Raw genomic sequence first — 14,936 nt, 5'->3', positions numbered from 1 at the left:
TTTGGTGAACATGTTACACAATTAAAAAACATAAAACTAGGGAATATTTGCTCACTTTTTCTGTAGTGAGCATAAATGAATCAGACAAATTTCCTAACTAGAATTTCCACCACACTGAATGTAGTGGAAGGGATGGTTAAAAATGTTTCATCTGAGGAAAGCTTCAGAACAACTTTTGAGTTAACTCTGGACAATGCTACCTGATCCAGTATTATATGGAAATTTATTTAATGTCTTCTTGCCTCACTTGCTTGACTTGCCTGCAAAAAAGTTCACAAACTGTATGATGCAACATGTTCTTGAACTTCATCGTGCCTCACAGAAAAAGTCATTCTGATCAGAAGTCTATTCTAGGAGAGTGTAAAAATGGGTCTTTTCTGAATTCCAGCTCTTAGGAGCCAGCTCTTTAATTTTTTTTTAGTCATAAATGAAAAATAATAAGCTCTTAATTTTGAATTTTACAGTAGGCCCATCTTCTGTCAAAAGCTGTTTTCAGTGAAAATTACCAATATTAGCAAAGAGTAAGCATTCTTCTTTTAGAAAAATTTTCTTTATTTTTGGGCTTTTTCTTTTCCTTGATTTTGACCTTTTTTACAAAACTGTCCATAGTACATCTGCTCTTTATCTGATGATAATTCATTGCATCCTTCTACTTTATAACCAAGAAAGGTTCATTTAAGAACAAAATGAATGCACCTAGTATAAACTGTTCTAAGTGGAAAATTTCAGAAACAGGTGAAAATAATTATCATTAGTCTGCTGAACTGGGCCTGTAGGCAAACCTATGGATTTACCCCAAAATTTCAAGTGTCTAAATGAATTTCTGAGTATGTCAAAATAGCATGTCAATGGTAGTGTCAAAATAGATTAAGTAGACTGGTTTTCATTATATTCCAGAATACTTAGAGATTCAAATAATCAAATTAATATGATAAATTATAACAGATAAGAAAGCTGTTATTTAATACCTCAATGGACCAGCTTTATCACATCCAGCTGTAGCAAGAAACCAAAAGAAAATTCCACCAAGTGTGTTCTCAGTCCTTCTCTCTCACTTAAATCTTAACAGCTGTGTATGTCTGGGTTCTATAATAATGTTGAAGCTAGTATCGAGTAAATCTGTCTCTGATTATGTTTTCAGAGTCAATGAGAAAATGCATTTATTACCAAAGCATTCCCAACTATATTTATTGCAGTAGAAATAGATGTGCTATATAACAATTGGGAATTCACACAGAGCCTCCAGCTCTTTTAACAAATTCTTTTGGGGTTTTTGGAGTGTTTTTTTAATTGGATGTTGCGTAGTGCAGGTTTTTTAAATACCTCAAAAATTCAAGGGGAAGAGCTTGGGGGATGGGGTACTGTGCCTCACCTGAATGTATCTTCACGAACAACTGCCTTGGCTTTGTGAACGTAGCAGACAATCTGTCGTGCTACATCCATTTGACTGAAGCTCGTAATGGGGATGCCAGGATAGCTGACATACTCTATTTGTCCATACTGGGGTGGGGAGGTTATCACATAAAGGAGCTCCTCTGGCTTGTCAGATCCATCCAATGCAAGGAGGACATCAGTTGTAATGTAGTTGCGATCTCCTTTTGGCACTCTAAGAAGGTTTGTAAAAACAGCAATGTCTTCTGCAGAATAGACAAAACAACACTAAAATAGTCATATTGAACTGGATGATCTCTGCTGCATTGTTTAGCCACAGGAAAGCCGTCACTGGTAGAAAAACCATAAGGCTTTAAGATTATAGAGAAATTCAGCATGGAAGGAACTTCAAGATATCTTTATTCTGACCTTCTGCTCAAAGCAGGGTCAGCCGTGAGATCAGCCATAGCCACATTGCTTGGGGCTTTATCCTGTTGGAACCTGAAAACTATTACCCTTTTGGGGCCAAGGATGAAGAGACCACAGCCTCTTTCGACATGTCTTCCAGTGTTAGTGGTGTGAGGTAAACTTTTATGTTTCTAATAGAGAAGTTATAAAAAAAGAGAGACCGTAAGACTGTAGAATAACCTGGAAGAGCTGTCTCTGGACAGTGTTTCACTTACCTTTTTATATTCTTGTAATTTTTCTGTGCTGATTTACTCAGACATAAAGCTAGTTTCAGAAAGATATTTTGAGTTCTATTTGCAAAGCAGCTGGGAATCCTGGGAGGCAAGGTGCAACACATTGTATTCAGCAGAGCCTTTTCACATCCCAGAACCTGGCCAACAGTGAAATCCAAGCAGCTAAATTTACAGGATCTGCAGGGACACTTGTCAGGGCCTACATACTGCTAAGGAAAGGATCGGGACAAGTACTCAGATATCTTGGTTTCAGAAACAAGCACTGCAAGATATCAGGTTTAGTGGATCCTTACCCTTTTCCAAGCCCTTGATATTTATGTAGAAGTCCACAGCTGGGGATCTGTTGTACCCATCCCAGAGGTAAAATGTGAAGCTGTCTTTTTTCTTGGACCCCACACTTCCTGTGTGGACATATCTCACCAGGTTCATATCCAGCTCTTCCTGAGTGCACTTCATTCCAGCCAGGAGAGTAATCCACCCTTGTCCTTCCTAGAAAGCACAAGCATCCTTCATTAGCTGATAATCACCCACACATCCTTCTCAGTTAATTGTGTTTCTTTGTAGTTATATAGACTGTTAGTGGCAGCTACCTGGCTTTCCTTCTATAGGCTCTTTCCTCATAGTATGTTTTGAAGGGCAGCAAATAACTGGAGTTATTTTCCAGCAGATATAAGGCTGGAGAAGATACAATGATCATTAATAAACTAGAGTAATATGGAGTCTAGCCACTTTTACTCTAGGACATAATTTTCTGCACACTTCTTAGTCAGATACCAAGATGAAAATTAAATAGTTCCTGACCCAGCTTATGTTTTCTATTTCCTAATTTCACAAATCTGCTCTTGGTTCTATCTGAAATCATAGCTAAAACAGTATCAGAAAAAACCTGAGGGAAGCGTGGAAATTTTAAGCCCCAGAGGTCCTCAGCTGCATAAAGAGAAACCCAAAAAAATCAACCAAACAAACAAACAAAAAAAAAAAAAAACCCAACAAAACCCCAAACAAACAAACAAACAAACAAACCCACAAAACCAAACCAAAACAAAAAAACTTCTGACTTACACCATAAAATTTCTTGCCTTTCTGAAGATAGCCTAGTACCCTAAATTGAACTGGCCCATGGAGTTGACATTTACCGGCAGTAAGAGCATCACTAGATTTAGATCAAAGGTTATCGAGGACAGAGAGCTAAGATATATATATATATATATATATATATATATATATATATGTACTGTATGTGTTCAAACTGACAAGACTCCCGTCAACAGCTGTCTCTTGCCTCAGACTTAATTCACAAGTCTCATGTGATCCACAGATTGATGTTGAGATCAAAATGCTTTCCAAGTTCACAAGTTTTAGAAACAGAATTTTATTTCTATCACAGGTTCAGGTTATTTAAAAGAGGCAATTTTCTTTCTATCTTTGTTCCTTTGCCTTATTTTAGGTCAACAGATTATCATCTTGCCTTCCATTTCTAATCTTAATTTTTGTGATTCCTCTTGCCCCATCCTTTCTATCATCTTCCTTTTCCCTTCTTTCCCCCTGTGCTTTTCTTCTAGTTGATGAGGTATTACTCACTCTTTAACATGCAACCCCTTCCATGCTTTCTGAACCCTTTAGTAACTGAAGTAAAGGTTGGGTTTTTTTAACCAAGGACTTTCGCCCATTCCCCCCAGCTTGATCTTCCCCCTTTGTGGGATTATTATCCCAGAATCTCTCTCAATTTTCACCTTAGAGATCTGCCATGTTTTTTACCTTCCATCTTCTCCTGTTCAGGATCTGGGTTTTAGTGCCAAAGCCTCTGGGACAGCACCATTGTTGTTGCTCCTTCAACAATTAAACTGGCCAAGCTGTCTACTTCAAAATATGACAGGCATTTGGAAGAAAAGGGAAATGAACTTCATTTTGCCCTACAAAGAGAGAGTTCTTTGCATGCCTGTTTTTTGTTGAAATACAATGACTAACCTTGAGCTGAAGCTGACCATTTTCTGGAAGTCTTTCAAACAAGTAGTAAATTCTCTCCCTGGGGGTATCTTTATCTTCTGCTGACAGAACAGCACTAGAAATTACATGAGTTTCACCTATGTTCACCTCGATATCGTTCTTCCTGAAAAAATTAAAAGTCATGTATTGATGCAATAAGGGAACCTTTTCAACATGTAATTTCTCTGCCAGAAATATGGATTAACCAAATACTGACAGAAATGACAATTTCAGAGAGAATAGAAGAAGGGTGCCTATATCAGTTCAAAAGAGTAAATAAAGCAAGCAGTGCAGACAAGCGTCTCCTTATGTTGGTAAGAAACAACAAAAATACCTGAAACAAACTGATTTAACACATCTCTCTTATTCCCCTGTACCCTATTCTGCTACCTTCCTACAGTTATTGGAAGAAAACAATGTAAACCAGCAGATTGCATTATTACTGCTAATATAGAGCACAGCAATACTGGCTCTAAAAAACTGGTTGTTTATTTAGGAAATGACTGTCTTTCAAGCAACTAGTCTTCAAGGCTCACCTTTATCTGCAGGAGACACAACCATGTCTAACTGGCTTCTTCTCTATGCTCCTTCTAGCACCCACATCTCATTTTGGGAAGAAGCTCTCAAGAGGAATGTGTGAAGGCTTTACATTCCCCAAGGGCACTCTCTGCTACAGGACGCAGTCCAAGGGGTGACAGATTGAGGCTTTGGCAATTGCTCTGAAAACAGGCACTGTTTGCCAGCCAAAAACACCCATCACACGTTCTTCAGTCTGTTGACCATAACTAATGGAGATGAGAGCCAAAAATCCCTGGGGTGGAAAGTGCCCCAAGATCAAAAGGTTAAGAAAAGCTTTCAAGTACTGCCCAATATTCAGCTGTAAAACTGCACTAGCATAAGGAACTCTGTACCCTACAGTGAAGATGTAGTGACTGAATGTGGCAGCTAAATCACCTCAGTGCCAAACTGAACATTTTTTAAAGCGCTACTGCTTAAATACTGGCAGCACATCTCATCTAAGTGGGGTAACAGGCAAGAAGCAATAACTTCTTATAAAGGAATAGCTATTTTGGGAGTAAATGTCTCTGAAAAACTATGAAATTGTTCACCACAGGAATGGCAAGTGGTGAGACCTAATATTGCCAGACAAAGAAGCCACAGTTTCTGGATCTAGCTGTCAAAGCTAAAAATACTTGACTTCTTGCACTTCATCATCTTCTTTCGCAGAGAAGGGGTGGAAAATGGCAGATCAAGCTATAGCATGTGAGGAACAAATAGGCAATTATCAGTAATTATCTGTACATGACAAACGCATACATAAATTATACTCTTTATTCTAACTGAAAATTGACATTCTCTCATGTTAGCATTATGTGGTCTTTGAAAACCTTTTAACTAAGAAACTGACATTTTTTATTGCAGGAAGCTCTACCTGGTAAAAAAAAAAAAATAATAATAACTCTGATCTGAAAGTAGGCCAAATACCCTGATAGATCAGAAATTCCCTCCGTAGTGGCAGTCTGCTTAATGGGTTGTGAGTCTGAAATGCAAACCTTAGAGGTTCAGAGCTATACCTACAAAACCTTTGGACTCTTAACTTCCTGTCTGTTGGTCTGGGGCTGGAAAACAGTCACAAATGTGGAGGTCCTGATGCTCTGTGATAAGTCATCAGTTGAAGATCCCAAGGGATGAGCTCCTTTTTTAAAATGCCCAGGAGGTCTGGCTGTCTTGCAGCCAGCTGCCTATGTATAAATGGTCTGCCAGGCAATTTCTGATCATGTCTAATTCATTTATGATTCCTAGCTTTGAAGGGCAAGGGAAGTTAGTGTGTACTTTTTCAGCAGTTGAATTATGCCAGAGAAAAGTGTTTTAGAATATAAAAGAAGAGTATTATAATCGAAAAGCCCTTCCCCTGCTTCAGCCTTGTGGATCCTCTCATTCCAAAATCCAGAGCTGCTTTCAGAGAGGTGTTTTAGGCAGGTCTTTATCTTAGGGAGGAGAAAGGCAGTACCATGGTGGTCAGTGTTCAGCCGAGGTACAACAGCTGGCAAACGCCTTGAAGCAGCTTATGAAAGAAATAACGAAAATTTTTCCCCACACACTTTTATTTTTCCTCTATTTGCTTAATGTAGAGCAACACTAAGCAACACTAAAGCTCTCCTTTCAGTAAAAAATTTTTTGCCAAGCAGGCTGACAGAAAGAGACCTATATAGAAACATTTTAACTTACAATAATCTGTCGCTTGTTATGGCTTCCTCTTTGCATCAGACACCAAAGACATGGTTTAATGGTAAACATGGTGGGATACTAGACTGATGGTTGGATTTGATTATCTTAAAGGCCTTTTCCAACCTTAACAATGGTATGATTCTATGATTTGGTGTTTTGTTCTCTTTTCCATCACTTTGTCTAAACACATCCCACTGTCAGGAACATGTGACTTACTTGCTCAGCACTGGTTTCTCATCATTAACTGGAATGACCTTTACTGAAATGGTCCTGAAGACTTTATGTTTTCCATCTGATAGCTGAATTTTAAAGCTGTCAGTGAGATTTTCAGAGTTGTCATGCATGTACATCAGCTTCATTCCTATGTGAGGCAGGAAGGGGGAAAAAATAAGTCAGAAAGAGAGGGGGAATGGGTGAGAGAAATGGAAAGAACAAATTATTCTGACTCCAGCAAAATCCCTCTCATCATTTCACTCTGCTTCAATCACCTTTCTTCCATCTCCCCTCCCTATATGCTAGGGCAACAATAAACTTGCCTTAGCTGTCAGAAGATGAGTTTGAGGAGCCTCTGCTGATCAGTGATCTAGCAACATACTGTTGACTCAAGGTCACCAACCTGACCCAAGTAAGGAGTGACTTTCCAAAAAAGGAATCTCTGTCAATCTGAAAAAAGTACATTTCTTCTCCTCTCCTTATTCCAAATCACTTTCTTGGGAACCATAGAGAGGATGAAACTGTCAGGCAATACTTTCCTGTGCTTTTTTCCAGAGGACTTTGAAGAAGCCTTTGGAAGGATAGCTGGCCTTCTATCTATGATCATGGACAATCAGAAGTTCTAGGCCAAAGATGGCTCTTTCACCATTGTGGATAACAGAGAAAAGCCAAAAAAGAAAGTCAAAACCAAAACTTGGGAAGGCAGAAGGATTTGGGGTGGACCCCTGATATTTCTGTAGGTTCATATTAGACAGGCAGAGAGACAAAAAAGTCTTTTCTCGGATTTTTAAGAAAAAATTTCAGCTGAACTGAAATTTGAGTGACAGTATTGAATTTATGTTCCTCTTTATACTACTAGATTCCATGTTTTACTAAATAACCACAGTCAGGAGGGATCCACCATATTCCTTGCACTGTTAAATACACTTTTTCATTATGTATACTTGAAACAGATTTGCTGCTTTAAAGCAGGCTCACTGCTCATGCTAAACTGTGAGTCCCAATTTGTGTGTTTATTGCTAGACATATGGTATATTGCAGCCTTTCAGTGTCTAAAGAAGGTTTAGAGGAGAGATAGAGACTTTTTACCAATGCCTGAAGTGACATTACAAGGGGCAGGAGTAGGTTTAGGTGGGACATAAGGACAAAATGTTTTACAGTGAGAGTGGTGAGACACTGGAACAGTTTGTCCAGAGGGGTTGTGGAACACTGCAAGCATTCAAGGTCAGGTTGAATGCGACTTTAGGCAACTTGGTCCAGTGCAAGTTGTGCCTGCCCATGACAGGGGAGGTGGACTAGTTGACCCATAAAGGCCCCTTGCAACCTAAAATGTTTTACAATTTTGTGATCGTTTGAAGAAATACTTAACCCCATGATCAGTTAAAGTGTTTTAAAATCAGTCTTGTTGTTCTCTATTCTAGGTGCTGCAAAACATTTGCAAATCTATTTGATGATGTTACATTATGTCACATTATTCCCTTTATTTATTTTCAGGACAGATGATTTTCCTACTCATATTACTACCCTTTTTGATACAGAGGTCTCTCAGGGTGATTTTATAGACAGTTCCTAAAATCAATAGATAAGAATAGCATTAAATAGGACAACTTCCATTGCTAAACATTGTCTTGAAAATAAACATAAGGCAAGTGAATAAAAAATGATGAAGATTTCTTTGGTGTGCCACTTGCCTCATCAAAATAATGAAAGACCATTGTAAGAAGAATGCTGCACCTACCATTCCTCAGTAGCTCCATTGAAAAGCCATGAACAAGCAACCCATGGCTGTGAAGACCATGGTTAATTAACTCTTTATAGCGTAGAACATCACTGCCATGAACACCATTAATAAGGAACCCGTACGAGGGTCTCTGCACAACCCCAAATACCAGAGGGTCTTGAGGCACATCCAGATCAACTGCATTGATAACAGACAGGTCCAGCTCTTTCATCTCCCCTTCTTGAACCTGAACGTGAAAGAAAAAACATCCGATTCTTTTACACAAAAAGAAGTAATAGAATTCTAGCATGTTTCATGAGTATTTTTGTGTACAAGTGTACCTCTTGATTTGTCCACCCCTTACCCAGTAGCTTTTTAACCAGCTACTGATTTCAACCAGTTTAAGAGACAGAAGAAGTAAGTGGTTACAGTGATGAAGAGAGAAGTTGCGATAAGGAGTTCATGTTTGCCCAAATTAATAGCAAATTAAGTCAATGCCAAATCAATGCTGAATTTCTTTTGCTCAGAAATGCACAAAGGAGAAAGCCTTTCAATATATAAAGTATCTAAAAATGTGGATACATATAAATTTATACATCCACTTTTTACTTTACAGTAAGAGTAAGATTACACTCTGGTCATGGAGTTATTTATGTTAAAAACAATCTACAGAGAGGAGAGAAGCTATGCCAGAAATATTAAAAAAAATACTCTATCAAAAATGTGAAAGCTCTTAGGAATGCAGAAGAAGACTAAAGATCTCTCTGCTTTCTAGATCACACATTTGTTTAAAGATTTGATCCCTTCTTTTTATTTAAATGCAAATTTCCATGAGCTACACACTGCTCTTATCCCACTGAAGTTCTGTCTTTTAGGTTTACATGGGATTTCACTGTCCTGTTTCCTGAAGTTGGCTGAACTACACAAAGGGAAGTATGCAGAGGAACAGGTATCAGGACAATGTTCTTATTTATATTAAAGAGTGGTTTCTGGTTAAAGTTGTTCTATTACAGGTATTTTGCTTATTGCCTTACGGTAATATTCCTGGCTATGAGTTCTGGAACTTCATCATTGGTTGGGCTGATTAACACAAAAAATGGAGTCTCTGCTGAGCGATGCAGCCCATCAGTGACATAAAGTACAAATTTGTCTTCTGTTGGCTCCATTTGCACGTGTCTGGCTTGAACATAGTTTATATTCATGGCTTTCAGGTGCTTCAGCTGAAATGAACCTACAGATTTTAAAGAGAAAATGAGTTAGCACAATACTTTCATGCCTTCTAGTCTTATCCATCATTTTAAAAATTGAAACTGTCTTTTTTCAAAGAATAAATGACTTGAATATTTTAATTTCTTTGTCATTTTTTGACTGTAAGAGTTATATTGCCCACGTTACTGCATTTGCTTCAGGTGGGACTCTGAAGCTTCTCACTTTTCAGTTCAGACTGTAAAACTGAGGCCACATAAAACCAGATCAAATAACAGATAGGAAAATATCTGAGGTCCAAGATTCCTTGGTAGTGCTAGGTTAATTGCTGGACTTGATGCTTTTTCCAAGCTAAACGATTCTGTGATTATATTATTCTAATTACACTTTGACTGACAGACCACAAAAATGAGAACTTAAAAAGACTCAGTGATTCCAGGTTTCCAGCTGAAGATGCTGGTAAAAGCTGGTGTCATTACAAAGCATGTCGCAGTCTGTTCTGCTGAGGGTGAAACTGCCTTACAGTTTGAAAGTGGACAAAGGAAGTCACCATCTAAGTCAAACACCACCTCTATCACTTTGTAACTTTGCCTTGGAAACTAATGTGGGACCCAGGCTACTGCATTTAATTGATAGATGTGTAGGTGAAGGGACACTGGAGCCTTTCATGGGGGACTGAAGAGGAAGGCAGGGAGAGCGGATTAATATCAAGTATCGTGACTTCTAATAGATATCAGCTGGATGCATAAAACAAGGATTGCCTGGTTTGCTTCAAGGGCCAATTCCTCACATTTGCATTGCTCCAGTCTCCCTTCGAACTCCTCCACAAAGTCCCACTGCTCTTCATTTGTCAGCACCTGCGTTCCTTAATAAGCCCGAATTAATGGCCACACCTGCAGCTGCACCACCAGCGCCCACTGCAGAACTTTCCACAAGCCCTCCAGATCTAATCTGCTTGATTATCCTAAATTGTTAAGACTTACCTATGCTTATTCCGATGTTGCTCTTCTCAAACCCAGGAGAAGGCAGTATGTTTTCAATGAAACCAAACTGGGGAGGAGAAACCAACACAAATTCTAAGTCATCTGCAGTGGTGTCCGGGTCAGTGGCAAACAAATGTTTGGTAGTAAGGGCTGCTGAGGAGCCCTCCTCCACCACAAAGCTTGCACCTGTGCACAAAAAACATGTTAAGCATTATTGGTCATAAGCAGATTTTACTGTTGTTTTTGTTAATAAGAATGGAAATAATAACGAAGAGAGGAAATACAATAAATACTGAATTACTGAGGGGTTTTGTTTTAATGTTTCTTCTCTGCTTTCACCGACATCTCTGCTTTTGCCATCACAGGAGTAGAGAAGAAGGGGATCATGAAATTATTTTACTGGTTAAGTTATTAGCTAAGGTTTATATACTGCTCAAAAACAGTTGTTACCTCTGTTTGTCAGAGCATTAATTACATGAGAGCTGTTAAGAATTGCTCATAATGAACAATTTTTCATGCATCACTGCTTAATTTCCCTGCTGGGACAATGCTTCATTTCCAGAACATTACTTGTGTGAGTGCCTGCAAATTACGAAACTACTCATACATATGCTTAAATATTCTCTGAGATACACAACATATTCCTGATACTTACAAACAAATTACATTGAAAGACACAAGCATATAGAAAACATTCTTTTAATATGTATACCACAGACCATGCTAAAAAGCCCAGGATATTGATGGAAATGAGACATAACGGGCTGCAGTTGGACTACATGTACATTATGAACGCTATTTCCATTTTAACCAAATTTCTTAGATTCTGAAGAGTACTTGTGAAAATGTGGCTTCACAACTATTAATGTGTAGGTTTTATCTTTATTTGCTAAAATAATTAAATATAATGATTCTGTCCCTTCATGTAAGGCCCAAGTTTCTGTTTTATGCTCTACACACAAAGGTAAATAAATATCTATGTTTATGCTTTTGCCCTGTATAAACCTGATGCCTGTTGGGCCATGAGTTCAGTTCAGGGACAAGGTATAGATCACTTTTACCTAGACATAGCTTACCTATGCAGCAATCAGCATGTGGACATGGTGGGGAGCAGATCTGAGCACTCTCATCTCTAACTGCATGCTTTAAACATGCAGCTGAAGAGCAGCAAGCTCATACTTGCACTGGGAGCTGGATTGGGTGTTTGCATTGCACAAGCAAATGAAAATAAAATTGACGAAAATTGTGATACAAAACTTTGGTATGCTGATCGATCTCAACTAACTATTTCTAATGCTAAAAATCAAATAACAAAAAAAGCCACTCTGAGTCTTTAGCCATTACAGTACTGGGTAGCCCATTTTGTACTGCTATAGTGAGAGGAAACTTTCACCGGTTACAATTGATGGAGGCTGGTTGTCCACTGGAAGTACAGTGACGTTGAGGTCATAGACAGGAAATGGATCATCACGTGAAACTGGAGGAGAAGGAGGTCCCTCGTAACAGCAGTCTTTCACATCTAGGCCAGCCTCACCATCAGAGACAATCAAAGTTAAGGTCTCAATGCAAGGAGTCAGGCCAATCTCACCACCTGGGAAAAAATATTTAGAAGAAATTATTTACCAAAATTTGATGAAGACTAATTTTTATCCTGCAAGGACAATCTTCTATATCAAGTCAGAAGAAAAAGAAAGCAGCAGTAAAATTACTGGAATTCTGACTGGTGGGATGCTGCTTGGTTAGAGATTTGGTTTGTTGTTCATAATTAATTTTAACCAGCTCACTTCTATGATATAATAAGACGGTGTAAAAAGAGTCTTAGTATTATTATAATAATTATAATGTTATAATTGTAATGTTATGATATTATGTTACATTGTAATAAAACAGCTAATAGTCCTCAAGATCTGTTCTTTGTGCACTAATGTATGTACAAAATTTATATTGTGGGGAAAAGTGTTTTTTCTGCACTCCTTCTCAAGGAACTTAGGAAAATATTTATTTTATATATGTGTTCCTCTATGACAAATGGTAATATCCATGTTCTTTCAAAAGAAAACTTTTTAATATAGCAAGTAATGCATGTATTCCTATATGCTTCTTATCCTTACAAAATGGACTATAACAAGGGCTGTACTTCATTGCTGTACTTTATTACGGTGCTGTATATTATGCCTATATGCAATCACATTTAAAATGTGAGCTAATACAGGACGGGGAACTGCCACCCCTTGCAAGAAGCATCTGTGGGCTCAGAGTATTCCAGCTGTCAGCACTTCTGGCAGCTGTGTCTTGCATTGCTGCAAGATACCATTAATAAGGAGCCTGGAAAGGAAAGTGACTCCCAGACTTCTCTTGTGATACCTACTGACAGCACATTTAATGTTAGAAATTTGGAGATGAAAACCACAAGTGGTACACCCTTGAAATAAAACTTCCTTGCCCCTGCAAAATATTGTCATTGAAATACAATGTTTTACCAAGTTTGTGGTATCTTTAGAACACTGAAGAAAAATTTGCTGTTGGTGGCCACAATTAAGTACTTCCTTTTCAAACACCAGCTGTTCATTTTAGACAGTGCCAAGCTTGAAAATATCACATCTATTCTCCATGCTAACACGGAATTACAGAATAATTAAACAGAAAACCAGAATGTTTAGGGAGGAAAAAACCACTAAAGCTGTTATTCAGAGATGTAGAAGAGAACCTCTTTTATCCCAATGAAAGGATAAATTTAAGTAGGAAAGAGAGTTAACCAACCCTTGATTTCTGCCAGTAATTTTTTTTTTTTTTTTAAAAAGGTACTAACAATAAAACCACAAAATAAAGCCTTTTAAACATTTCTTTTCTCACTAGGAAAGTCAGAACTTCCTTTATCTTGTGGTATGGAAAGACTATGAGCTGTCCAAAGTAGATAGCCTTCTAGACTGGAGAGGCAAGCAAGAAGTAAAAATAGGGTTTTTTACTGTCACAAAACAAATCAAAATACTCTAGTTTGTACTTAATAATACTTTTGCCAAAAAAGCCCAAGATATTTTGCCAGCAACAGTGAAAGAGCTCCTCCTGGATTATGGTGCTTCCATATACTTGTTCAAATGTAGTTTTCAGTTCAAGCAGGGATTTGGAGAACACATTAAAATATTTGGTAGTTGTCTATCAGACAACTCTTTTTTAAAGCCAGTTTATTTTTTTCCCTAGTCACAACACATGGTTTCTAAGAAGCTCCTGCTGGAATTCTGCAAATCCATGGATTCAGGGTAAGATTTTTTTTTACTAATACTTGTCTGACCATCTTTCATTCTAATTCTGTCATTTGCTCACTTACTAGTGTGCTTGTATGTGACTAAACCAGCAATGACATCAGCTTGGGAGAAACGATCCACGGCAATGCCAGCTTTCCTCACCACCCCGTGGTAGGGCTGGTGGGCCAGCATGAACATCAGTTCCATGTCATCGCTGTCCACATCTGTGGCATAAATGTACTCCGAGGAGAGGACTACTTCTTCACCCTCCAGGCAGTGGAGAACGGGAACAAGGCCTGTTTGCATAACAGGTAGCTCATCATTCACAGGCAACACCTAATCAGAAAAATAATTTAAGCTTTTTTTGCTGTTCATTTCAGTTGAAGCCAGTTGTTTCAGTACACTGCTTTGCAGCTCAAACTAACAGTTTGATGCCACTGTCAGAGTACACTGAGATTTCTCTACAAGTAAAAGGAACCAGTTGAATTAAGAATAAAAGGCATTAGTAAACCAAACTAGATAATTATAGTTTAGTACAAAGTGCAAGTCAAATCTCCTCTTAAATTAGCCACATGAACCAGAAAACTAGGGTTGAAATGGAAGCCTAATATATCCATTATCTTCCAGTTTCCAAGGTAATGCAAGGACTTTCATAAGTCAAACTTTGAACCATTTGCCTCCATACTGACAATTGCTCTCAGAAACACGCAACACACTGACCTTGACCTGCAGGATGAACTCTACAAAATGGATGCCATCTGTGGCTGCAAAGAAAACATCGTCAGTGAGAGTCTCAGAGCCGTCATGACGATATCTGTGGAAAAAAGATTACACAGCTGCACAAATTTTTCACAGGTAAAAAGAATCCATGCTTTCTGGTCATGCCTTACAATGTGATATCCCTCCCGGTACAAAAAGCTGCTCCCTGTGTAAGGGTGTACACCTAACGCTGCTGATTCTGAATCAGAGTTTCTCCAAAGGGTTTTTGGGGTCTCTTACAAGAAGAAAACTCCCAAAGTGAACCATTCATCAGTCAGAAAAAGGTTTCCCTAAGAATTTGTCATCTATGTCCTGGCTGCTTGTGAGGTATTTACCAAACATGGTGGTAAGTGCCTACTTTCTAACAGATGGAAATAGAGCCAGGGAGCTCTAACTCTGCATGCTTGTGATGTGTCTTGTTCTTGCCACAAATAAAGAAGCAAAATTTTCTTCTCTACATTAATTAATGTTAACAAAAGTTTTATTGTAAATGAACGGAGCTTAATAAACATCCAACTTTTTTTGA

General features: G+C 38.3%; 1 protein-coding gene across 1 annotated transcript in view; it reads right to left on the bottom strand.

The window, feature by feature from the left end:
• FREM1 (FRAS1 related extracellular matrix 1) overlaps window positions 1-14,936 on the bottom strand; it is a 56,928-nt gene that overhangs the window by 23,619 nt on the left and 18,373 nt on the right. The window contains exons 14-23 of the mRNA XM_041485563.1: window positions 14,372-14,465; window positions 13,735-13,987; window positions 11,803-12,000; window positions 10,410-10,595; window positions 9,255-9,451; window positions 8,239-8,467; window positions 6,504-6,648; window positions 4,041-4,182; window positions 2,366-2,561; window positions 1,373-1,637 (exon numbers count right to left, since the gene is read on the bottom strand). Coding sequence (XP_041341497.1) covers window positions 1,373-1,637; window positions 2,366-2,561; window positions 4,041-4,182; window positions 6,504-6,648; window positions 8,239-8,467; window positions 9,255-9,451; window positions 10,410-10,595; window positions 11,803-12,000; window positions 13,735-13,987; window positions 14,372-14,465 — 1,905 coding nt within the window. The remainder of the gene's footprint in view (window positions 1-1,372; window positions 1,638-2,365; window positions 2,562-4,040; window positions 4,183-6,503; window positions 6,649-8,238; window positions 8,468-9,254; window positions 9,452-10,409; window positions 10,596-11,802; window positions 12,001-13,734; window positions 13,988-14,371; window positions 14,466-14,936) is intronic.

Source organism: Pyrgilauda ruficollis, unplaced genomic scaffold (genome assembly GCF_017590135.1).
Source record: "Pyrgilauda ruficollis isolate IOZ18807 unplaced genomic scaffold, ASM1759013v1 scaffold71, whole genome shotgun sequence".
Lineage (NCBI taxonomy): Eukaryota > Metazoa > Chordata > Aves > Passeriformes > Passeridae > Pyrgilauda > Pyrgilauda ruficollis.
This window is presented reverse-complemented; position numbering and strand designations above follow the sequence as displayed.